Consider the following 25,132-nt stretch of genomic DNA (forward strand, 5'->3'; position numbering starts at 1 on the left):
AACAAAATAAATAAATCTTAAAAGGCTGCTATGGCGAAAAGTGTGAGAGCTTAGTCGAGCCAAGATGGGAATTTGGACGTGTCCTTCACGAAAGGAAAAGTGCAGAACTCCTAAGGCCGAATGGTCCTGTAGAGGTCTTCAATAAGTCTCTCCTTTCTGTTCAAGGAAAGAATGTAAGATCTTGACTGAGTGCAATGTATGGATAGTCAACTTCATCTTCAATGAGGCCAGCCCGGTGAAAGGTGGTACTTATCATACAACTTCTTTTGTGTTGTGTTTGGGAGATGGTTGTCTATACATTTCCAGACTTGGTGTTTACTAATTTGCAAGCACTGGCTGACTTTATTATGAATTTATTATGTAATATATACCAGTCTGACCTCGAATTCATAGAAATCCACCTGCCTCAGCCTCCCGATGTTGATGTTGGTTTTGAGTTTTTGAGACAAGGGTCTTTTTAATATATACTGGTTTGGAACTCAGTATTGTCACCGTGTATTCCAGACTGGCCTCAGACTTGTGGTAGTCATCCTTCCTCCTGAATAGGACTAGACATAAACTGCCACACCCAGCAGATTGTTAATCTTGATTTTGTTAAATTTGCATCTAAAGTAATTTGCTTTGGTTTATTTCCAGTGTATTTTATTATATCCATATTCAGTATTTGTAGAGAAAGTTGCCCTTGGACAATAGAAAATGGGATAGAAAGAAGCACTTGAAATTTGAAACATAAATTGAATCTTAGGGAAAAAGTTGCTTTTCTGTCAAGTCAGCTTGGGGTATTTAACCTGTTGACTCTTAAATCTTTCAGGTTGGAAGTCGGATTGCAGACCGTGTGTATGACATAGCCAGGTAGGAGATGCTATTTCAGTGAGATGCAGTCTCTCTCTCTCTCTCTCTCTCTCTCTCTCTCTGCTCGTTTCTCACTCGCTTCCCTCTCCTTGTCTGTCTTTCTGTCTCTTAGTGTTACAGACCGTGGGTCTGTTGCGGTATAACCACTATTCTCTGGTCCAGGAAGGCACAGGTTCAGTTGAGATGACAGACAGAAACAACACACACACACACACACACACACACACACACACACACACTGGAGGTTTGAATCTGAATATATTTTGGAGCTCTAAGGCAAGGATTTTTATACAGGAAGAGTTGGTATTACCATATCAAAAGATGTAGTCTGTGAGGCAGGCACAATATCTTAGCCATTTGGTACAAGGAAATGCAAAATCAATCAGGTACAAAGTTTCTCAAGTAACAGATACAGAAGATTAATTTACAGATGCCATCAAACTTCCTGATTAGAATACAGAGTCACTTATAGTTTACAGTAAACCTTCAAAGAGTTTGAGTTTCTTATACCACCTGGGTCTTAACAAGTTCTTGTGAGAAATCCTTATCTAACATTTAGCCTTCTACCTTGTAAAACAAAACTTCCCGACTTAATCAATGCTTTTGGTACCAGAGTGCCAGAGCCATCATACACATACGCACAGCCATAAAAACCTGCATGTGGTTGGAAGGTTGTAATTATGTAAACAACTATGAGGCAAAGCATTGCAATTCTTAAAAGGGAGTTTGGCAGTTAGTGAATCAACTTCAAAGACTGGATTATCAGCCAGAAGAGAGAAAAGGAGGAAGTCAGGGCAAACTGCTACTTGAGAACTATGGGCCCATCTTAAATAGCTAGGAAGTAAGAGAATATAGCAAATTGCCAGGTGAGATTTCTGCTTCTAAACTTACAGAGAGTTCCATTATTCCCAGGAGACGTTTCTTTTTTCTGCCTCTGTCTGTAAAATATCAACTTTACAGACTTCACTGGGCCACCATGGCATCTTAGTCTCTCTGTTCCTGTTTCTTTTCCCAAAACAGACTCTTGATGTAACTCCCAGGCCATGCCTTGAACTGGGCTTGGACAGTCCGCCTTTCTTATCTTAAGCATTTGAGACTGTAGACATGCTTCTCCAGTCCTGGTTAAGAACAAAATCTGCTGTTGAATGGAGACTTGACATTAAGAGATGTGAGTTTGCTACATGGAGTAGTTGAGTATGAGAAATTTCTTGCCAGGATTAGAGGTTTAACTCACTCTAAACATCTTTCTTTTTAGATTATTGAGACAGGATCTCACTATGTAGCCCAGGAGGCACTCCTCCTGCCTCGGCCTCTACGTGCTGAGATTATAAGCATGCACAGCCACTCCTTTTCTTTTTCTTTTTCTTGTCTGGGAAAGCAAATGCCATTTTCTTCATTGTTATCTTTTTTTTTTTTTTTAAATTATGAATGTAACACGTGTAGCTTTCTTCAACTCTGAATGACTGATCTACTTGATTTAGCCCAAATTTAGAGAGATTGCTCAAAATATGGAACTAAAAAATCAATTACATGTAAAATTTTAAGATTTATTAAACTTAAGTTTAGGTTTTATTAAAATGGGCACTAGAATCTTTTGCCATTTGAGTGAAGGAAAAAGTCTATCCAGATTTGTTTTCCACTTAGTATAGGTAAGACTTGTTGGCGAACTCTGCTATTAAGGTTGCAGCCCACCATGTCTGGATAGCTAGCTCTCCAGGCTCAGTGCAAAATGGAGGGCTCCCTTTCTTAGTGGGGCTTCCTTTTCTCTCTAGCCTTTTTGCAGTGTCTCTGAGCACAGATGCCTGACTTTATTTGGAGGTTAACCTGCAAGGATGTTCCTGCAAGCACTGCAGGGTTCAGCATGAGTCCTGATCTTTCCCCTTTCCTGTGTGATAATGAGGTACTACGTTATGACCAATAGACCCTTTCCACCCCTAAACCCGAGAGCCCTTAGATACCCTACCCCTAGATCAATACAGTGGAGCTGTCTCACTGAAGCTTTCTCTCGGGAGCTCTCTGCTTCTGCTCCCCTGTCTCAATCTCCCCAACTCACCCTCCCCCAACATATACCTCAGGAAAAGGAGACCCACAAGACTTTGCCCATTTTTATCTTAAGCATTGGTAATAGTAATACAGAGTCTGCAGGGAATGACGAGAAAGAGCATTTTCAATTAAGTAGTATAAAAATTGTGATGGATCTATTGCTCTTGTTTTAGGCATAATGAAAGCTTTATTGATTCAGGCTTGTCACCATGAGGTGGAACTACAGCAAAATGATGGCTTTATATTAGGATTACTCTCTGGTTTTAGCAAATCACTCCTTTTTGTTGACTTTTATTAAGTGACATTTGTTGAATTATACCAGCATGGGATAGATTTTTCACATTTGTCTGTTAAAAGCAGGGAGGGTTTCATTAAATCACAGATTCTCAAGCTATATTTTAGGTACATTAAGTTAAAAGGAGTCTTAAAGTTTTGTAATTAAAAAATTATAGATAGGCCCACTTGTTTTGTCACTAATTCTTTTAAGGACAAGAAATAGTTTACTATAATCATTTTAGTGATATATGAAGTAAAGCCTTTATGTCTGGCTTAGAGTGAATTGTTTCACCAAATCCCTTGCTATGTTTCTATTAATCAGTAGAGGCTGAGAAATTGTTTTGAGATTGTTTAAACCTTGAAGCACTGTTATCTCTCTGGGTAGTCTGCACTTGGTGCTACGTGAGAGCTAACAGCTCCGCAAACCTTGGTCCTAAGACACTCCTGGCAAACCTGGAGTTCTGACTTTTGATTATGGCTAGTTTTGGTTAAAGGGCTTGAGATTTGTGTAAGTTGTCTGCTCTCATAGGCACCAAGGGCAAGATAACTTTGGTAGCTGGAATCTTTCCCAGCCCCAGTGATTGAATAAAAGTAACTGAAGTAAGCTAGCAGGGGTCAGTCTTTTCCAAGAAGGTTGAACCCCTCTGCTCCTTGGGAAAATGAAGGCTTAACTTTTTGGTGAGCTTCTCTCTCTACCGTGGCACCTATGACCAACATCAACTAATAACCATTTGCCTAAATTATAGTTTGTTTGTGATTTGATGAAATAATAATTTTAATTTTCACTTTGGACTTTACAAATTCTGTGACACAACCCTGAGAATATTAAAGCCAAGTCCATGAAGACCCTTATGATTATGACTGAAAGGATAATTTAAACATTAAATGGTTACAATTAAATATTTAAAATGTGTTGATGTTCTGTCTGTTATTAGAGTACTTAACAGGCATGGATTTGTAGCCACTTATGCTTAGCATGCACAAGCCTACAGTTTCCATCCCTTGTATCATAAGGAGAAACAAGGAACACAGAGTAATTTGTATTATCAGTGCTCTGTTTTATTAACTATACAGATTTTAATATAACTTGTGAGAGCTAAGGCCTATTTAGTACTCTTAAAATCAGTCAAATAACTCATTTTCTAAAAAACATACTGTGCTAAATATTTCATATGTAGTAAAAGCAGTAATTTGCCGTTTTCTGAAAAACAATTTCTTGTTTTTGATTTTATGTGTATGTGTGCTTGAGCATATGTATGTGTAATATGTGCATGCAGGTGCCCACAGAGCATCAGAACCCCTGTAACTAGAGTTACCACCTGATGTGAGTGTTGGGAACTGAATGAGTCCTCTGCAAAAGCTGCATGTGCTCTTCTTAATCACTGAGGTATCTCTCTGGCCCCCAACTTTTTCATTTTATAGATGAGGAAACAGATCCAGGAAGGCTAAATCACTTATAGTCACATGTTAGTAAATTACAGATTCAAAATTTGAACTCATGTCTTTCTAATTTTAAAACTAAAATTCAGTTATTGCTCCTTTATAATCAAGACATGAAACATTAAGTAAAATAAAATGTCACTTGTGGTTTTTAATCTATGTATTGGTATTTTTTAATTTTGTCATACAATCTTTTATTAATTTTTGTGTGTATGCATGAACTTGTGTTGCAGGTATGTATACATATGTACTTTTGCATGTGGAGGCCAGAGGTTGACATTAAGTATCTTGCTTGGACACTTTTCACTGTATTTTTTGAGACAGGGTCTCCTTAGTGCCTGGAGCTTGTTCATTATGCTGGACTGGTGGGCTGGCAAGCCCCAGAGATACTCCTTCCTTTCTCTGCCTCTCCAGCGCTGGGCTTACAGGCATAAGCCGCCACACTTGGGCTTAGCTTAAGAGGGTGCTGGTGGTTGGATTCCGGGCCTTATGCTTGCATGGCAAGCAGTTAATCACCTGGGCCACCTCCCCAACCCAGTTTTGGCAACCGTTTTTAAGAAAAATTAAACCACAGTCCTTTTTGATCTACTTTCTTTTGTTTATAGAAAACCTATGGCTTACAGTTGATGTGTTTACCAACTGAGGAGCTAGTCTAATATAGATATTCAATCTTCTGGCTCTGGGTTCAAACAAACTGAATCCAAATGTTGACTGCAGCAAACATGAGATGTTTGAGTTGGTGCGGGAAGATGGCACAGAAGAGGACTGGTTGCTCCGCCAGAGGATTTGGGTTCCATTCTCTGTGCACACATAGAGGCTCACAGCCATCTGTAACTTCAGTTCTAAGGGATCTAAAGCCCACTTTTGGCTTTGTTGGGCACCAGACATGCATGTATTACACATATGTTACAGGCAACAGTCACATTATTAAAATTATATTACAGGATATTTGAACCTGCTTCTAGTTATGGTGTGGTTCAGCCCTTAGCACACACCTTTAATCCCTTTGGGTGGCATGCAGACACACCCTTAGTACTCACCCTTAATTCCAAACAATGAAGGTAAATTTAGTTTGTAGAAGGAAACACCCATGTTTGAAAATGATGTCTACTTGAGTGGCATAAAAAGTGACAAATTGGAGAAAGATTTGACAGAAAAGGATATGCCCCGCTCTCAGGCGAAGAGACAGGAAAGGGAAGCTTTAAGGGAGAGACAGGACAAGAGGAAGAGAATATAGTGCGGGAATACTGTTGAGAGGGAGAGTAGAACAACACAGAGGAAAAAAAGGAGGCAGATTTATCAGGCCAGTTTTACAGAGACAGATTGAAGAGAGAAGAAGCTAAACACAGGTAAAGACAGAATGAGCAAGAGAATGAGAAGGTCAGAGGCAGCGGGCATGCTTCCTTCTTTCTCCAGAAGATAGAAAAGATTGCTGGAGTCAGTTTGAAGCCAAGCAGAGCAATTCAGAGGCCAAGAAAAAGATCAAATCGAATAAGTCAGCTGGGAGATGAGCTTGGGCCAGATCAGCTGAGTTGACCCAGCTAGCCAGAGATTAGAAAGAACTAGAAAGTGTGATCTTAGTCAGCAGCTAGTCTCAGAGACTGAATTAGATTGGATGAGGCCTAAATTAGATTGGATGAGGATAGAAGCTTCCAGGACTAGGCCTGGGTTAGAAGATAGAGGCAGTAAACCTCAGCGATGACAGTTACTTCAGGAGAATAAAAACTACTTTTACAGAGAATTTAAAAAATATATTTTTAAAGAAAAAGAAGATATTCTAGTTGACTTGCTTAGCACTAAACACTGGGAACTTTTTGTACTTCTAAGATTCGAAAATAAGAGCATGTTTCACCTTGTCTTTCCTGCCCTGCCGCCCTGGAGGGTGAAGTAGGGCCTGGCACGTGCTGGGCGTGCCCGCTGCCTCTGAGCTGTATGCTCTTGTTAGTTTACATTTAGAGTTTTCAATCTTGTCTGGACGACTGAATTCTAATGCCTTCATTAAGTGGCTCTTTGAATCCATTTCTAAACCTTTTGACTGTCTTTTGCTTGACCCCAGGGCCTCTCCTTTGCTGGGTAGGTGTTGTACTGCTGGGCTGCATCCCTGGCCTAACGCTGGGTCTTCATAGTTCAGTCTTAGGGCCTATGGCTTAGTGACTAGATCACACAGGTCCACTCTGAATATTACATCTTCTGCTGGATACTGCTGGAAAGGCAAGGCAGAAAAGGCAAATGATAGAATTTTCTGAAAGGAGTGATTATAAAAATGTTTTTATATAAGTAAATTAGCCCTTGGTTATTTTATGGACTCTATTGCAAAGCTTAGCTTCTATTTCTATTTTTTCCAGAGATTTTCCCCTTGCACTGGACATAGGATGTGGAAGAGGCTACATAGCACAACATTTGAATAAGGTATTTTTATACACTGAGAAATAAAATTGTGCATGTGTGGAGCACGTCTCTCTCTCTCTCTCTCTCTCTCTCTCTCTCTCTCTCTCTCTCTCTCTCTCTCTCTCTGTCTGTGTGTGTGCTGTGTATAGGTACATGTGTACTTGTGTGTTTGTGTACATGGAGGTCAGAGCACAGCCTTGGTGTTGCTAAGCAGGAGTGCCTGGCCTTGGGAGCTGCCTGTCTTTCCACTCTTTCCTAGCATTCCAGGCACTACCAGGCTCAGCTTTTCCTTTTTTAATGTGGTTTCAGGGATTTAAACTCAGATCCTAGTGCTTTGAAGTCAAGATAACTGAATCATATCCTATCCTCCAACTTACTTAATTTTAAGAAGACTTTGGTGATCAGTTTAGTTGAATGATACTTAGGTTGCGATTATATTAAAATTGGTGAACATTTATTCATTGCTCCTGTTAATTTCTCTAAACCTATATATATTTTGTCATCGTTTTGTTGAAGCATTTTTGATGATTCACGGTAAAGCTGGGGTATATATAGCTCATGGGCGGAATGCTTGCCTAGCATATATGAAGTCCTGAGTTTGATTCTTAGTGATGCAAACAAATCATAGACAAGAAAAATATTAATTTTATTATTAAAACTGTATAAAATATAGATAGCATTTAATAGTACTCATTATTTTATGTTATATTTTTTAATTCAAACCATGTCTTAGGGTTTCTATTGCTGTGAAGAGACATCATGACCACAGCAACTCTTATAAAGGAAAACATTTAACTGGGGCTGGCTTACAGGTTCAGAGGTCCATATTGTTATGGTGGGAAGCATGGTAGAACAGACAGACATGGTAATATAGAGGGAAAGTTCTATATCTGGGTTGGCAGGCAGCAGGAAGAAGAGAAACTGGGCTAAGCTTGAGCATTTGAAACCCCAAAGCCCACTTCTATAAACACACTTCCTGCAACAAGGCCACACCTTCTAATTCCTGTCGAGCAGAGCCACCACCTAATGACCAAGCATTCACATTTCAAATCATTACAACCCATACATACATGCATTTGTTTCTCCTGTCCTTTTAGTCTTTGTGAGTAAGATACAGAGATTAAAGTGGGATTTTAAAAAAGAGTCTTATTTTTAGTTATGTATAGGTGACTATATTGACATGTGGCTATGTGCATCTGAGTGCAGGTGCTTGAAATCCCAATGCCAGAGGGATGGATGCCCTGGGGCTGGAGTTATAGATGCTGTGAGCCCTGACATGGTGGGAAATGAACTCAGATCCTCTGACAGAGCGACAGATACTCTTAACTTCTGAGCCATCTCTCAGCTCCTGGGACTTAAGTAAAACCTGTTTTGATAATAGATATATTTGGGTTGGGGTGCAGGAGAATTGTGAGGCTCCTCAAACACTTTTACTGACAATAAATGCCATAGAAAATAAAGCATTCATTGACGTGCAACAAGATTTAAAGGATGGGAGAAATATAAGAAGGTATTTGATGAGGTTCTAGAGGCGGAGAATCTGGGCTGGTGGTTCATAGCCTTGAAAATCAGGGCGTGGCAGAAGGAAAGGGAGAGTGATGGCATGTGATACAGCGACGATGCTTAAGGACATTAGTTTGGGTAATGTTGTGTAAGAAAGATTAACGGAAGAGAAGAGACCTCAGGAGGCAGTGCTAAGGGCAGCATGGGAAATGAAGCAGATGTTAAAGCTGTGATGTATGAGAGACCTAGTATCCCAGCAGAGCTCGATCAGAGATTGGATCTGAAATTCTCATTTGGATTTCATATCTATCTATTGCTCTGCTTTCTTACTGCCTTTACCTTACCTTATTGGCCCTAGCTACCTGCACTGCTTGTCCGAATTGCTGCTGTAGCTTCCATGTTGGTCTCCCTGCTTCTGTCTGCCCCGACAATCCATTCTATAGAATAATCCTTTTGATATAAGCCAAATAATTCTTCATCATCTCAGAACTGTTGGAATCTGTTCTAATTCAGACATAGTCATGTGTCTTTCATGTGTGTGTGTGTGTGTGTGTGAGCACGTGCCTGTTACAACACACATCTGTGGAGATGAGATCTTTAGAAAGTTGATTGTATCTATTTGCCATGTCAGTTCTGGTGACTGAACTCAGGTCATCGGATTGGCGCCTGGAATCTTCACTCACTGAGCCATTTCAACAGCCTTTTGTTACTACTTTCTAAAATAATGCCCTAGCTTTTGATGACAAATAACTTTTTATGGTGACACAGTGCTTATTAGTCCAAGGTATATGTTAGTTTCCTTTATGTCTTTTTGTACTGGACTTGCATGGTCTTGTTCATTATTAAAATCCTAGTTCTGTAACTCTCACTGAATAATCATCGTATTATTAGAACATGAATATTAAGATGACGTTAACTGAGTTGGGGTATAACTCAGTGGCAGAACACTTGCCTACTGAATTCAGGCTCTCCTACACATCTCTTTTTTTTTAAATTGTTTTTTGTGTTTTGTTTTTTGCTTTTTTTTTTTTTTTTTTTTCTGTAGCCCTGGCCATTCTGGAACTTGATCTGTAGACCAGGCTGGCCTTGAACTCACAGATCCACTTGCCTCTACCCCTGGAGTGCTGGGATTAAGCTGGGAAGCTTGCATCACCATGCCCAACTCCATCTTTTGCTTTTAAGAAGCTGAAATCCTCTGAAGTCATTTTAAATACAGAGATAAGTTTGTGAGAGGTTCTTAAACAACTCATATTTGGAAGGAGAGCTATCTCTCACAAGGTATTGGGACACTGAAACCAAAGTATGAAGTCCACCTCTTGTCTGTAGGCCTTCTGGGATTACATGGATGCTACAGGTTATCTTCTTTTTCTGTTTTAGTTTGTCGCTAGTTTTCTTGATAGATGTGGACCCAGTATATGTACCCTCTAATTAACTAGCATTTTTCCAGCTCATGATCATTGTTATCTTTTACCCAACTCTGTTCAATGATAATTTGAAATCAGCATGGCAGAAATAGTCATACCATGGAAATTGTCAAGTGCTACAAAACAGTGCCTTGCCAAGTGTTGTTTTTTAACATACTACTGCTTTAAACTTAAATTGAAAGGTCTGTAGAGACATTTGCTCCCATCCTTACTTAACATCTCTTAGTTCAGCTTTTCAAGTGGCAGACAGGTGGATAGTCAGGTTTATTAGCTTAGTTCTTTGCTCCATGGTAGAGTCCTGGAGCTGACATCTAGAGCCAGTTCTGCACCTCTCTTAACAAGCCTACATCTGGCAGCATTGGGTTGGTAGTATGAAATCCTCATCAGAGTAACTACACCAAGGAAATTAACAAATGGGTCAGTTTACAGAGCTCTCTTTCTCCCCTCCACTGCCTAACAATCTATTGGTAGGGTTTACTCTTGCTTAGCTGTGAGCAGAGAAAAGCAAATAAGGGTGGCCTAAAAGATAGCACCTTCTCTAACAGAGGAGGGAAGCCACAGTAGAAATCACTGAGGAAGTTTCCTGGAGCTCTCAGCACTGCTGTGGATGAAGAGATAGGTGGAACGGGACTGGCCCAGAGGGAACAGATTGCTTGCTCATGCTTAGATCATGAGAGTGCTTTGGTGACACAATAGACACCAAAAATTGTGGACCTGTAAGTAGAGTGCTGAATTATAAACAAAAACTACCAAGCTTATGTTTATTATGCACAAGTAAAACTGAAATTTAAACAATGCTCAAAAGTAAGAATGTTCTCAAGATTGGGAAGCTGATGCCTGTTGTTAGGTAAGAGAAGCAGACAGGAAGATGTAGATTAAATACTGGAGGAAGTCAGGATGCAGAATCATGGAGAAAAGAGCAACATTGTCAGGACCCTTTCTCTTAGAAAGAAGAGAGGATAGTTGAAACAGGGTAAATAAAGCTCCTTAGTTTCTGTGTGTGTTTTCTTTTTTCTTCTGGAACTTATTTGAGTGGAAGCTGAAAGCATGAAACTTTGAAGTCTTTGTAACAGGAGTAAGGAGACTTACCAGCTTTCAGCATATTAAAGAAAAGTTTAAGTAGTAGAGTAGTGTAGGACATTGGTATTCATACCTGTAGTCTCTTTTTTGTTAAGTATGTTAAATATATTAAATATAATTAGTTGCATGTGTTCAAATCTGTGCTGGTCTTTATGTATTTTAAAGAAACTTGCATTATCATTTTAGAGTTGTTCAGAAAATAACCTTACAAAACTAAAACTACTCTATAATTTCCTCCTTTGGAAGTTTCAGTCATTTTTTTTGCTTTGTACTGCAGCTATGAATGTTTCTGTATCATCTAATGTGCTTTAATTATCCCATTGCAGGAAACTGTGGGAAAGATTTTCCAAACAGACATTGCAGAACATGCTTTGGTAAGTAGCTTTTTAACACTGTTTGTTTCTGACCTGGCTTAGCTTTTAGTTCTTTATTTCTGTCACAATGTAATATAAGTGTAATTATAAATATATACACATGAAGAAGTCTTCAGCAGTGCAGGGAATGTAGTAAGACAGAGACTGCTGATCTCACTACCCAGAGGAGGCTCTTGGTGACATTGGGCCTGCCGCCCTTCCCTAAGCTCATGTGAACAGCATTACATTGACATTCCATTTTTTATGGAATGTTACACTGTTCTGTTTGAATACTTTTTATATATGTGCACCTTCTTTTAAATGACCACATAGCCTTCCAGTATGTGAGCATTGCATGGTTGATTTATCCGAGCAGCTTCTAGAAGCCTGCTTAGTTCTAGTTTCTCAGTAGCCACCCATGCTGTTAACATCATACGGAGAGCAACTGTGTGTGCGCTTGATTTGTTTGGTTTTCCCTGTTAGACATATTGTACACATATATAAAGACAGACAGACAAATATACACACATATATATGCATATATATTTATATATACATACATATACATACACACAAACACATACACATTTGGTGGATGGAACAGAGCCCCAAAAGCCACACTTTATTTCTTCTCTCAGTCATTTATACCTCCTTAGACAAAAAGGTCTCTATAAAATTGCCTCATAGATAGGATGTTACACAAAAGGAGAGTTGCAGAGGATGTTGATAATGAGTTCAAAGCAGTGTTTCTTTCTGTTAGTTCAAAGCAGTAATTTCACATGGCCTTGCTTTATCATGGTGCATACCTATGGCCTTATCCTTGGACATGACCTAAAATGAATATTTTTCCTTGATCAGAAATTTGTCCCAAGCCTATTTCTCTTCATAGTATAATTTATGAAAGCTCATTGTATTGCATATTATGCAGCCTTTACTTACTATGCTATGAGGAAGGGGCACATTCTAGTCTTGAGTCTAACTTTATTACATCTTTCTGAGAAAACAACCAAAACCATCTCCTTAAATTTTCTTCCTAAAATTATTTGAATTCTATAAAGTCATAAATTTATCTAAACAGCATTAATTCATAAAAGTTCATCTTCCTGTTGAATTGCAGGAAATTTGCCCAGTAGGGTGGGCTAATGGGCAGGAATCATTAGACTATATAATAATGGCAGGAAAGGCATACCATTCTTTTTAATGAAGCAATCCTGAGATGAAGTCTGTTGGGCTGTGCCTCTCCAGAGTGCACCCATCACAGCCATGCAGAAGCGGTGATTGTCCAGGGCACTCGCTTGCTTGCCATGGCCTTTCCTAGACATGTCTGTCAGAGTGTTTGGCCTGGTTGTATGTATGTGCACCATCTACGTACCTCGTGCCTGTGGAAACTATAGGCACATTGGATCCTTTGGAACTCAAGTTACAGATGGTCATGAGCCTCTCTGGGTGCAGGGAATCAAACATGGGTCCTGCAAAGCACACCAAGTATTCATAACTGTGAGACATTTCTCCAAGTCTTCATGTTACTTAACTTTGAACTTGTAAAATAATTTTGTGACATGTCTGACCTCTCATTTTTGTTGATTTGAATGTTTACATATATTTTTTCTAAGTCATTTTTAAGAGCTTATATTTTAGAGATGTTAACCCTTCATAATTTGTAATAAGTATTTTCCCATTGTTTATTGCTTTTTAGAAGTTTTAAAATTGGTTTTTCATTTACAGTTTCAAACTTTTTAGCCATATTTATATAAGTTAAAAAATGTATGAGTCTAAAAGTGTACATTTATATTCAGTAGTTTGTAGCTTTGTTGCATTGAAATGTTCAGTTGCCTGAGATTTGTTTTAGTGTGAATGGATGTGGTTTTTTTTTTTTTTTTTATATTTTTTGAAGCAGTTTGAGTGTTATTTAACAAAAACTCTTGAGTGCTTTTTGTGTGCTACACTTTATATTTTGTTTTTTTTTTGATAGAAACTTCTAAGTGAATGTAACATTAGCAATGTTAAACAATGATTGTGTTAGTAACTGAAGCTAGTTAAATATATTGAACTTTTATTTTTTACCATTAGAAAAATTCTTTAGAAACAGATATTCCTACTGTGAATGTTTTAGCTGATGAAGAATTCCTTCCCTTCCAAGAAAACACGTTTGACCTGGTGGTTAGCAGCTTAAGGTTAGTAATCCATTTGTACTTTTAAAAAATGTGTTACAGAGGCTAGTGAGGTCCTCTGGTTGGTCAGTGCTTGCAGCACAAGCGTGAAGACATAAGTGTGTCACAATCCACATAGAAGGCAGGCATGGTGGCAGTGCCCATCCTCCCAGCTCTCGAGAGGCAGTGGCAGGCAGAGCCCTGGGGCCCTTGGCCAGCCACAAGCAATTTACTTGATAAATTTTAAACCAATGAGAGACCCTACTGAAAAACAATATGGTCAGAACCTGAGAAGAATACTTGAGGTTAACCTCTGGTGTCCACATTCACATGTGTTTGTTACAAATAGATCTATTTTGTGTTGTAACATTGTACACTTAGGATAGCAATGGATGGTGAACTAATACTCAGGCCTGGAATTAAATCTAAGGTTTGGGTGTTAAAGACAAACATTCCGTCACTGAGCTCTATTCTTCAGTGTGATAGAGTAAATTCTTTTTAGTTACAAGCCAGTTATTTTAGTTTATAGATGTTAAGATTCTTCTTTTTAATGATTATGGATTCAGGACAACCAAGTGGAAATTAGATATTCTGTCTTAAGTGTCATTTTATTTCAAAGTTTCTAGTTTGCTAAAACTCTTTTGCTGTTGCACATGAGAGAATAAACAAGGTGAACAGAAAACACAATATGTATAAGTTTAGAAAGCTTTGATTGCTTCCCATCACCTTAAACGATGCTGAATATACTATCTGCATATTAGAATAACCAAAAGCCAGACACTGACAATACCAACTACTGGCAAGTATAGAGCAACTGTCTTAGTCAGGTTTTCTATTCCTGCACAAACAAACATCATGACCAAGAAGCAAGTTGGGGAGGAAAGGGTTTATTCAGCTTACACCTTCCACATTCCTGTTGATCACCAAAGGAAGTCAGGACCGGAACTCAAGCAGATCAGGAAGCAGGAGCTGATGCAGAGGCCATGGAGGGATGTCCCTTACTGACTTGCTTCCCCTGGCTTGCTCAGCCTGCTCTCTTACAGAACCCAAGAATACCAGCCTAGGGATGGCACCACCCACAATGGGCCCTCTCCACTTGATCACTAATTGAGAAAATGCCCCACAGCTGGATATCATGAAGGCATTTCCTCAACTGAAGCTCCTTTCTCTGTGATAACTCCAGCCTGTGTCAAATTGACAGCCAAAACTAGCCAGTATAATTGACCCCTTATCAACTTGATACACATATCACCTTTAAGTCTCAACCCTTACTTTCTTATTCATTCCCAAGGTCTAAATAACTTTAAAAGTCCCAGTCTTTACACATTAAAAGTTCAATCATTTTAAAATATCTAATATCTTTTAAAATTCAAAATCTTTTTAAAATTCAAAGCCTCTTAACTGTGGGCTCCACTAAAATACTTTCTTCCTTCAAGAGGGAAACATATCAGGATACAGTCACAATCAAAAGCAAAATCAGACTCCAATTGTCTAAAGTCTGGGATCCAACTCACAGTCTTCTAGGCTCCACCAAGGGCGTGGGTCACTTCTCCAGCTCTGCCCTTTGTAGCGCACACCTTGTCTTCTAGGCTCCAGCTGTCTGTACTCCACTGCTGCTACTCTTCTTGGTGGTCATCTCATGGTACTGGCATCTCCAAAACACTGTTGTCTTCTGCTGTAACTAGGCTTCACCAATAGCCTCTCATATCTTCTCTTTTTTTTTTAATTTTTTTTATTCGATATAATTTATTTACATTTCAAATGATTTCCCCTTTTCTAGCCCCCCACTCCCCGAAAGTCCCGTAAGCCCCCTTCTCTTCCCCTGTCCTCCCACCCACCCCTTCCCACTTCCCCGTTCTGGTTTTGTCGAATACTGCTTCACTGAGTCTTTCCAGAACCAGGGGCCACTCCTCCTTTCTTCTTGTATCTCATTTGATGTGTGGATTATGTTTTGGGTATTCCAGTTTTCTAGGTTAATATCCACTTATTAGTGAGTGCATACCATGATTCACCTTTTGAGTCTGGGTTACCTCACTTAGTATGATGTTCTCTAGCTCCATCCATTTGCCTAAGAATTTCATGAATTCATTGTTTCTAATGGCTGAATAGTACTCCATTGTGTAGATATACCACATTTTTTGCATCCACTCTTCTGTTGAGGGATACCTGGGTTCTTTCCAGCATCTGGCAATTATAAATAGGGCTGCTATGAACATAGTAGAGCATGTATCCTTATTACATGGTGGGGAATCCTCTGGGTATATGCCCAGGAGTGGTATAGCAGGATCTTCTGGAAGTGAGGTGCCCAGTTTTCGGAGGAACCGCCAGATTGCTTTCCAGAGTGGTTGTACCAATTTGCAACCCCACCAGCAGTGGAGGAGTGTTCCTCTTTCTCCACACCCTCTCCAACACCTGCTGTCTCCTGAATTTTTAATCTTAGCCATTCTGACTGGTGTAAGATGAAATCTCAGGGTTGTTTTGATTTGCATTTCCCTAATGACTAATGAAGTTGAGCATTTTTTAAGATGCTTCTCCACCATCATATCTTCTCTTAATGGTGCCATCCTCAGCTACTTTCCATGACCCCTTCAGTCCTGAGCCATCAATTGCAACTGGGGCTGTACCTTCACCAATGGCCTTCCACGGCCTCTCACAGTGGTGAGCCTCAGCTGCTCTTCATGACCCCTCTTGCCTTCAAAACCAGTACCACATGGGTGACTTACACATTACCAAGCCCAGCCACAGCACAAAGTATGACCTTGGATTTCTCTGGAACACAACCTCTGTGCTCTCAGAAAACACTTCCCAGAAGATTTCACTTCAATGATGCTTGTCTCTTCTTAATCACCGCTAATTTTTTAGCTATAGCTAACCAGCATCAGTAGTCCCAGTAACATAAAGGTTTGCTTTAGTGGTTCTGGTATCTTGTTAATCAGAGCTGATTCTTCAGCACTAGCTAACCAAAGCCACAGAATCTTCACAATCAAAACATGGCCCTGATAAAAGTTTTTAATCTTCCCTCTAAAATTCACAAGCCAGGCCTCCATCTTCTATGCTGTTCTCAACATTATCTTCCAAGCACCTGCACAGAGCTGTTAACACTGAATAGATAGTCTAGCCCAAGGTTCCAAAGTCCTTCAACAGTCTTCCCAAAACATGGTTAGGTTGTCACAGGAATACCCCACTATGCTGGTACCAGTTTTCTTAGTCAGGGTTTCTATTCCTGCACAAACATCATGACCAAGAAGCAAGTTGGGGAGGAAAGGGTTTATTCAGCTTACACTTCCACGCTGCTGTTCATCATCAAAGGAAGTCAGGACTGGAACTCAAGCAGGTCAGGATACAGGAGCTGATGCAGAGGCCATGGAGGGATGTCCCTTACTGACTTGCTTCCCCTGGCTTGCTCAGCTTGCTTTCTTATAGAACCCAAGAGCACCAGCCCAGGGATGGCACCATCCACAAGGGGCCCTCCCCATTTGACCACTAATTGAGAAAATGCCTCACAGCTGGATCTCAGGAAGGCATTTCCCCAACTGAAGCTCCTTTCTCTGTGATAACTCCAGCCTGTGTCAAGTTGACACACAAAACTAGCCGGTATAGCAACTTATTCCACTTACTCATTGCTGGTGGGACTACAAAAGACTATTTGATTTTCTGAAACTTGAGTATACTTTGTTAGGATCCAGGATTTGCAGTCCTTGCTATTTATTTACCCAAAGAAATGAACACTTATATTCATGCGAAAACATGACAATAATTTATTACTGCTTCAAAAATATTTCAGACTTGCTTTTTATGTATGTGAGTATTTTGCCTGCAAGTATGTATTTGTATGTTTCATGCCCATGGAGGCCAGAAGCAGATGTAGGATCCCCTGGAATTGGAATTATACATGGCTGTGGCCACTATCAGTGCTGAACACTGAACTCAGTTTTTGCAAAAGCAACAAGTGCTGTTAACTGCTGCATCTGTGTTACTTGCTAAAACTTGCAAGCAACTAAGATATTGTTAGGGTTTGTTGCTGTGATGAAAAATCATGACCAAAACAATTTGGCAAGGAAAGGGTTTGTTTCTCTCAAAACACTTCATCATCAAAACCCATGAGGACAGAAACTCAAGCAGGAAAGGAACCTAGAGGCAGGAGCTGATGAAGAAGTCATGGAGGTTGCTGCTTACTGGCTTGCTCTCCCTAGCTTGCTCAGCTTACTTTCTTATATGACCTAGGTCCAACAGCCCAATGGAAGGTACCACCCATAATGCCCTGGGCCTTACCTCATTAATCAGTAATTAAGAAAATGCCCTATAAGCTTGCTCATAGCCTGATCTTATGGAGCTATTTTTTTTAATTGACTTCTCTCAGATGATTTTAAATTGTGTCAAGTTGACATAAAACTATCCAACATAGATGCCTTTCAGTTCTAAGGTATTGAATTGTGGTCCATCTTGACAATGGAATTACTTAGCACTAAAAAGAAATAAGCTGTCAGAACATGAAAAGAATGCAGGAAACTCAAAGACACATTACCATATGAAAGATTATTCAAAAAATATGTGTGTGCTGATTCCAGCTATGTCTTTCTGAAAAAGGCAAAAGAGTATACAAAGATTAGAGTTGAGCAAGTATGGAAAACAATGTAATTTCAGATATCAGACTTTAGTACCTGTTTTGGTTTATCCTACTGAGTAATTATACTAATTAAGGTTAAATAATGTGTTTCTATTTTAGTTTGCACTGGGTGAATGACCTCCCTAGAGCACTTGAACAGGTGAGAAGACTTGTTAGTCTGTTCTGTGATAGTTTATTATCACAGACTGACAAATGTTTCTGTTTTCATTGTTCATAAGTCTGACAGAGAATGGAGTGAAACCAGATATTTAAATTGTCCCATGGTCTGGGTATACTTGGTACACTGACTTGTAAATATGTACATTGGGTGACATCCTTGAGAACTTTAAGAATAGTTTTAGAGATGCTTCTAATATGTTTTTGAAAGATTTAGTTACTGTGTAAAACAAATTGGTATCACAGAGCATATATTATATTATTTCTCTTACTCCTTTTATTGCCCGTGAACCTTTTCTGGGTAGGACCTTGTATCTGCCCTTTGTGTACTCTTAGTAAGTGTTAGATACATGCTTATAGGTTGGTTTTTATCAGTGAGCAGAGGATGTCGATGGTGGTAGATGGTGTGGCTTGGTGGTACTCAGAGAGCAGCTGGAGGGAAGCATGTGGGCCCTGTGAGAACAGTCCTGAACTCAAGGCTGTCTCCTGGATTGCATTTCTTTAGCCAAAATAAGTCACAAGTCCAGTCCAGATTCAGGGAATAGGAAATAAACTCCATGCGTTGGTGGTAAGTCTTGAAAATGACTTTTCAGAGGGCGCAAACAGGAAGGATTAGAATTTTGGTGATCTAATGCTCTTAAATTTTTTGCTGGATTTTGTAAAAAATTGTATCTTCTAATTTTTGAAAACCTATGTCTTACAGATACTTGTATCATTAGTGAGCCTATTGTTTGCCTTTGTCACTGCTATACAACATACATACATCACACAGCAGTGACTCTTAGGATTTCTTATCTGATACTTTGATTGTAGTCATAAAATATTGACTTGGATACATTTGTTCTTTTGATGTTTCTGTCTGTAAAATTTGAATAGTTTTGTTATATTTATTGCAGATTCATTATGTCTTAAAACCAGATGGGGTGTTTGTTGGTGCAATGTTTGGAGGTGATACGCTCTATGAACTCCGGTGTTCATTACAGTTAGCAGAAACAGAAAGGGAAGGAGGCTTTTCCCCACACATTTCTCCTTTCACTGCTGTCAATGACCTAGGGCATCTGCTGGGAAGAGCTGGCTTCAACACTCTGACTGTGGTGAGTATCAGGTGAACTAAGTAGCCCACAAGTAACCTACTTACTATATTGTTTAAAAAAAAAAAACTTAAAAATATGTTAAAGGTATAAAACAACATATATTGATAGTGTTCTGGAATGTTTGGGGCAATTTCCTTGAGTTTTTTTTCTTTTGAGGGGTGGGGTGGGAATGACTTACTATCTTTGGTGTGCATAAACACAATCTGACTGACATAAGTAATATAAACTTTTTAGATTGTAGAATAAGCCACTCTAAAAAATATACCGAAGTTTATTTATTTTATGCAGGAGGAAGGTATCCCATGGTCTGTGTGTAGAGATCAGAGGACAGCTCTTGGGCTTTAGGACTGAATTTATTATCTTTACCTGCTATGCCATCTTGCCAACCCCTCTAAGGGAAACTTTATAAAAATACTACTCCATTAGAATCTTCAAATCCAAATTAAGTGTAATTTGGGATAAGACCATCACAAATGTGAAAAGCTGTTTCTATCAGAGGGACATTTGTAATATTCTCCCTACCAGCAGCTGTCAATTCAAGCAGACATAAATGACAACATTCTCTAGGTCTCGGCGTAGATGGGGTAGAACATGTTCTGTTTCAGACACTGAAGAGTTTTATAAAGAGGATCCATATGAAGTAAGTGAAGGATTCTGCATAGACTGGGGATAGAGCGCTGCATGTAACTTATTTTATTTTGGGGAGGTGTTTTGGAGACTCAGCCTTCTATGTCCCAGGCCGATGTGGAAGTGCTGCTTCTGCCCCATCTCCAGTGTGCTTTGATTGCAGGCATACACCCCTGCCTTTAGTGACTGACTGTAACTTGAATTCTTGCCCTTCCCGTGTTACTGGTGGTAATTTAAGAACAGTACTTCATTTCTCTCAGCATTTCTATAGAAATACAAATGTGTTTCACCTTGGGTAGCCCTGATATGAAATGGCCAGAGTATGAGAGCCTCGATCTGCTTTTCTCTTTCCTCACCCTCCTCCTGACACGTTCCAAGAATAGATTTCCCAGGCGTGCTCTCCCTTCCACCTCCTTCTGACCACAGTCATCCTACAGAACTCATTACTCCTCAGATGAGGTAAATAGACCTACTGTGATTTCCAAACCCTTCAGACATAGAAACATGTAAATTTGATTGGAAGGGACTGGAATTCCTTGAACAAAGCCTCTAGTTGCTGAAAGCCTCTAGGCTTACAGTTAAAGTAGCTATTTGAATTAACTTATTGTAAATGCATTTCATAAAATCAACCAATCAAAAATTATGTTGTATCCTGTGTAATGATAGAAAGCAAGGGGGTAAATTGGCAGAAAGTCTAATCTTTTTTTTTGTTGTTATTGTTGTTTTTTTGTTTGTTTGTTTGTTTGTTTGTTTGAGACAGGGTTTCTCTGTGTAGCACTGGCTGTCCTGGAACTCACTCTGTAGACCAGGCTGGCCTTGAACTCAGAAATCCGCCTGCCTCTGCCTCCAGAGTGCTGGGATTAAAGGCGTGCGCCTCCACTGGTAGGCTGGCCTTGAACTAAAAAAAAAAAAAAAAAAGCCTCCAGAGAAGGGAAGAAAGGACTGGCTGGGAGACTCGGCTTTTCCAAGTTAAGGGCTGAAGACAGGCCCGAGACTTCTCGCTTGAGTCTAAGTTGACTTAATAAATTTTTAAATTGTCAAGTGTTGGCAAGGATGTGGAGAAAGAGGAACACTCCTCCACTGCTGGTGGGGCTGTAAGATGGTACAACCACTGTGGAAATCAGTCTGGAGGTTCCTCAGAAAACTGGCCATGAGACTTCCAGAGGACCCTGCTATACTTCTCCTGGGCATATACCCAAAGGATTCCCTGGCATGCAATAAAGACACATGCTCCATTATGTTCATAGCAGCCTTATTTATAATAGCCAGAAGCTGGAAAGAACCCAGACGCCCCTCAAAGGAGGAATGGATACAGAAAATATGGTATATTTACACAATGGAATACTACTCAGCAATTAGAAACAATGAATTCACAAAATTTTTAGGCAAATGGTTTGATCTGGAAAATATCATCCTAAGTGAGGTAACCCAATCACAAAAGAATACACATGGAATGCAATCTCTGATAAGTGGATATTAATTAGCCCAGAAGCCCTGAATACCCAAGGCACAAATTGCATAACAAATGACTCCCATGAAGAAGTATGGAGAGGGTCCTGATCCTGGAAAGGATTGATCTAGCATGGGAAGGGAATATAAGGACAGAGAAAAAGGAGGGAGGTGATTGGAGAAGGGATGGAGAGAAGAAGTTTTATGGGACATATGGGGAGGGGGGATCCGGGAAAGGGGAAATCATTTGGAATGTAAACAAAGAATATAGAAAATAAAAATATTAAAAAAAAAAAGAAAATTTTTAAATTGTCTAAACCAGTAAAAGTGTGGTTTCGAAATGTTGAACATCTGAAAATTGGAGAGCACAGCTTCATGTTAAAGATCCAATATTACTGATACAAGAAGTTATGCATTAAGGAGTTATTATATTTTAAAGATGTTTTTAATTATATAAGTAATTCACAGATAGTTTTGATTATGAATGTAAAACTACAGATAAACTGAAAAAATTCATTTTCCTTTAATCCCTCAAATCTTAGTTTTCTTTGGAGAACAGCATTTCTCAAAATTTTAGTCTTTGGTATTTAGGGTCCCTGTGCTTGGGAAGCAGAGAAGCTGGTGGATCTCCTAGTTCTGGGCCAGCCTGGTCTACAGAGTATTCCAATATACCCAAGGTTACACAGAACCTGTCTCAAACAGAAAAACAAATAAGCACTGTTAACACAAATATTGTGCTAGAACTTATCCTGTTATTCTATACAACTTATTGTGAATTCTCTGCATTTTCTTGTTTTTTTTTTAATGTACTACTTTAGCATTGTGTATCTGTGTGAGTCTGTATATTTACATATGTATGTATATAGTTCTGGAATTTCCATTCTTAACTGTGTTTTCACATTTTATTTTCTTTTTTATTTTCTTGGATATTTTGTTTATTTACATTTCAAATGTTATCCCCTTTCCTGGTCCCCCCATCCCCTATCCCATCCCCCTTCTACCAGCTTCTACAAGGGTGTTCACCTACCCACCCACCCACCCACTCCTGCCTACCCACCCTGGTATTCCCCTATACTGGGGCATCGAGCCTTCCCGGGACCAAGGACCTCTCCTCCCATTGATGCTAGACAAGGCCATCCTCTGCTACATATGCAGCTGGAGTCATAGATCCTTCCATTTGTACTCTTTGGTTGGTGGTTTAGTCCCTGGGAGCTTTGGGGGGGGGGGGTCTGATTGGTTGATATTGTTGTTATAAGTGCTCTCCATCTTAATATCCACATTTTATTTTCATTTTTCTCTCTGAACACTTATGTTTGTTCCAGATTTTTTGTTTTGCTAATAGAAGCAGTACTATAAAATAAATATCTTCCCAATCTACATCATTTATTCAGTCTTGCAACAAATGTTTATTGAAGATTTCTGGGCTGGGGGTTCTAGGTACTTTGGGTATAGCAGTCAATAAAACCAATTCTTGTATAGTGTTCTTCAGTTGTTCAGTGGTCCTCATAGAGTTAAGTGTCTGATACACTGGAACTTCTGCACAAATCATTTGTTGTTATTGTTGTTGCTATGTAGAGCAAAGTGTGGGGGATTTTCATCAGATCTTGAGATCTGATGTGACTGATCAGAAACCACTGGTTTAAATCTTTGATTTTAATATTCCTTTATTTACAGTATGGTAATGATAACCATTGTAAGTCTACTCTCATTTCCAGAATTATCTACCATATTGTTATTACAAACCTATAATTGAGGTTAATAAAATAATTACTGGAAGGTAAAACTTCTAAACTATGTAGATGGGACGTAGGAAGGGGAAACTTGGAAGGTGTGGAGTGCATTATTATGTGACTCTGTACTAGAACTCACTACATAGAACAGGTGGACCTTGAACTCAGAGATCCACCTGCCTCTCTGATGTCTTTGTAAAATAAGCATTTGGTGAATGCAGTCTTACAGTCTGAGGGCTGGGATTAGTGTGTGCCCCTCTGTCATATATTATTTTACTTTTTGTTTTGAGAAAAGCTCTAACTAACTGTTCAGGTTGGCCTTGAACTCACACTGTAGCTCAAAGGTTGAACTTGTAGACTTGCCTCAGTATCGTAGACTTATGGGATTATAAACCTGTACTGCTGTGTCTGAACAAGAATCTCTTTAACGGTTTATTAAAGTAAAAAGTGCAAAGATTAAATGGCCATCATCCATTTTAATAGACACTACTCAGCATACACAAAGCTGGCAATACAGCTCAGTGGTAGAACCCTTACCTAGCCTGTGTGAGGAGCTTGAGTTCAATTCCCAGTCCTATTAAAAAATATGATCTCTCCTCCCCGTCATGTGCACACATGCCAATGCATGTGTATTTCAAATAATAGGAATAATGAAATCTGTGCATAGGGAGAAGGGATAGAGCAGGTTTGAAAAGAAAGAAGGCTCCACCTGACATTTGATACTTTATTCCTCTACCCGAGACAGGAACTTGAAGCAATACAGTCATGCAGAGACATGTATGCTTATTACCCAGCTTGATTTTTAAGTGTTTAAACTTTTCTCACTCTTATACAATCCAATACCCAACCCCCAGGGAATAGTACTGCCCTTGGTAGGCCAGGTCTTCCCATATCAAGACATCCCCACAGACAAACCTGACAGAACAGCCCCTCATTGAGCTCTCTTCCCTGGTGATTCTCCATTGTGTCAAGGTGATGATTAGAAACACAGTGTCTTTTCTTTTCAGTTTAATATCTGATATATTCTATATGTGAGTAAAGTATGTTAAATGGATGTTTGGGGTTAGGAGATTGAACAGGAGCTTGCTCTGTACACTTCATGCCTAACTTGGTTATGTAATACCACAAATGGTACACAAATGTAATACACATTTGGAGGATATTTTAAAAAACAAAAACAAACAAACAAACAAAAAACAAGAAGAAAAGCCACTCATGGTGGCAAAGGCCTTTAATCTCAGCAGAGGCAGAGGTAGGCAGATTTTTGAGTTTGAGGCCAGCCAGGTCTACATAGTAAATTCTACAGCAGTCATCTAGGCTACATAGTAAGATCCTGCCTCCACCAACAAGCAAACAAAATAAAAGTAGCCTTACAACATAAAACAGAACTATTCCATTTTCTTTTCAGAGTAGAAACTGGTATGAGTTGTTAGACTTTTAGAAGATAACCTATGTGAAGAATATTAAAAACAGACAGTTCTTAGGATTTGGAGATAGAGCTCTGGTCTTGATAGCAAAATTTCCTACCTACCTCAAGAGTGGTCGGAAAGTAGTTAATAGCTCTTTAGTTTAATTTTTGTTTGTTGTTTGTGATTGTCACATGAATAATATGCTTTTCTTTAAAAAACAGGATACTGATGAAATTCAAGTTAACTATCCTGGAATGTTTGAATTGATGGAAGATTTAAAAGGTAAGGTGTTTTAAAGAAATTGGAGACTCTATTTGAGAGGCATTTTAACAGTGTTTCCTATGGCAGTGATGGGCTAAGCACTAGGGGTCTATTCCTGGTGAGAAAGCACACTGCCTTCTTATAGCTTATGGTAATAAAATGTAGAAGGAGATAGACACCAGGTAGATGGCACAAAGAAGAGTTAACTCAGAATTGTGGATAGTGCTCTGTCTGCTTCTGGGATAATGTAAGAGGAACTTGTTGTAGGTA

At 39.3% G+C, this 25,132-nt stretch overlaps 1 protein-coding gene and 1 pseudogene across 3 annotated transcripts in view; both read left to right on the forward strand.

Annotated features, from left to right (window-relative positions):
* The window catches only part of Ndufaf5 (NADH:ubiquinone oxidoreductase complex assembly factor 5), a 35,173-nt gene that overhangs the window by 733 nt on the left and 9,308 nt on the right, over positions 1–25,132 (forward strand). For 2 of the 3 annotated variants that reach the window (XR_007977963.1, XM_052183750.1), the window contains exons 2-8: positions 812–852; positions 6,957–7,020; positions 11,333–11,380; positions 13,430–13,533; positions 18,236–18,275; positions 19,189–19,386; positions 24,823–24,883. Coding sequence is in view for 2 of the 3 variants with exons in the window: in XM_052183750.1 (XP_052039710.1) it covers positions 812–852; positions 6,957–7,020; positions 11,333–11,380; positions 13,430–13,533; positions 18,236–18,275; positions 19,189–19,386; positions 24,823–24,883 (556 nt within the window). In the remaining variant the exon portion in view is untranslated. Of the gene's footprint in view, positions 1–811; positions 853–6,956; positions 7,021–11,332; positions 11,381–13,429; positions 13,534–18,235; positions 18,276–19,188; positions 19,387–24,822; positions 24,884–25,132 lie in introns of those variants that run through there. The other variant, XM_052183751.1, reaches the window with a different exon arrangement.
* On the forward strand, positions 24,132–24,336 carry LOC127686611 (uncharacterized; annotated as a pseudogene).

This window comes from Apodemus sylvaticus, chromosome 5, assembly GCF_947179515.1.
Source record: "Apodemus sylvaticus chromosome 5, mApoSyl1.1, whole genome shotgun sequence".
In the NCBI taxonomy this organism is placed as follows: domain Eukaryota; kingdom Metazoa; phylum Chordata; class Mammalia; order Rodentia; family Muridae; genus Apodemus; species Apodemus sylvaticus.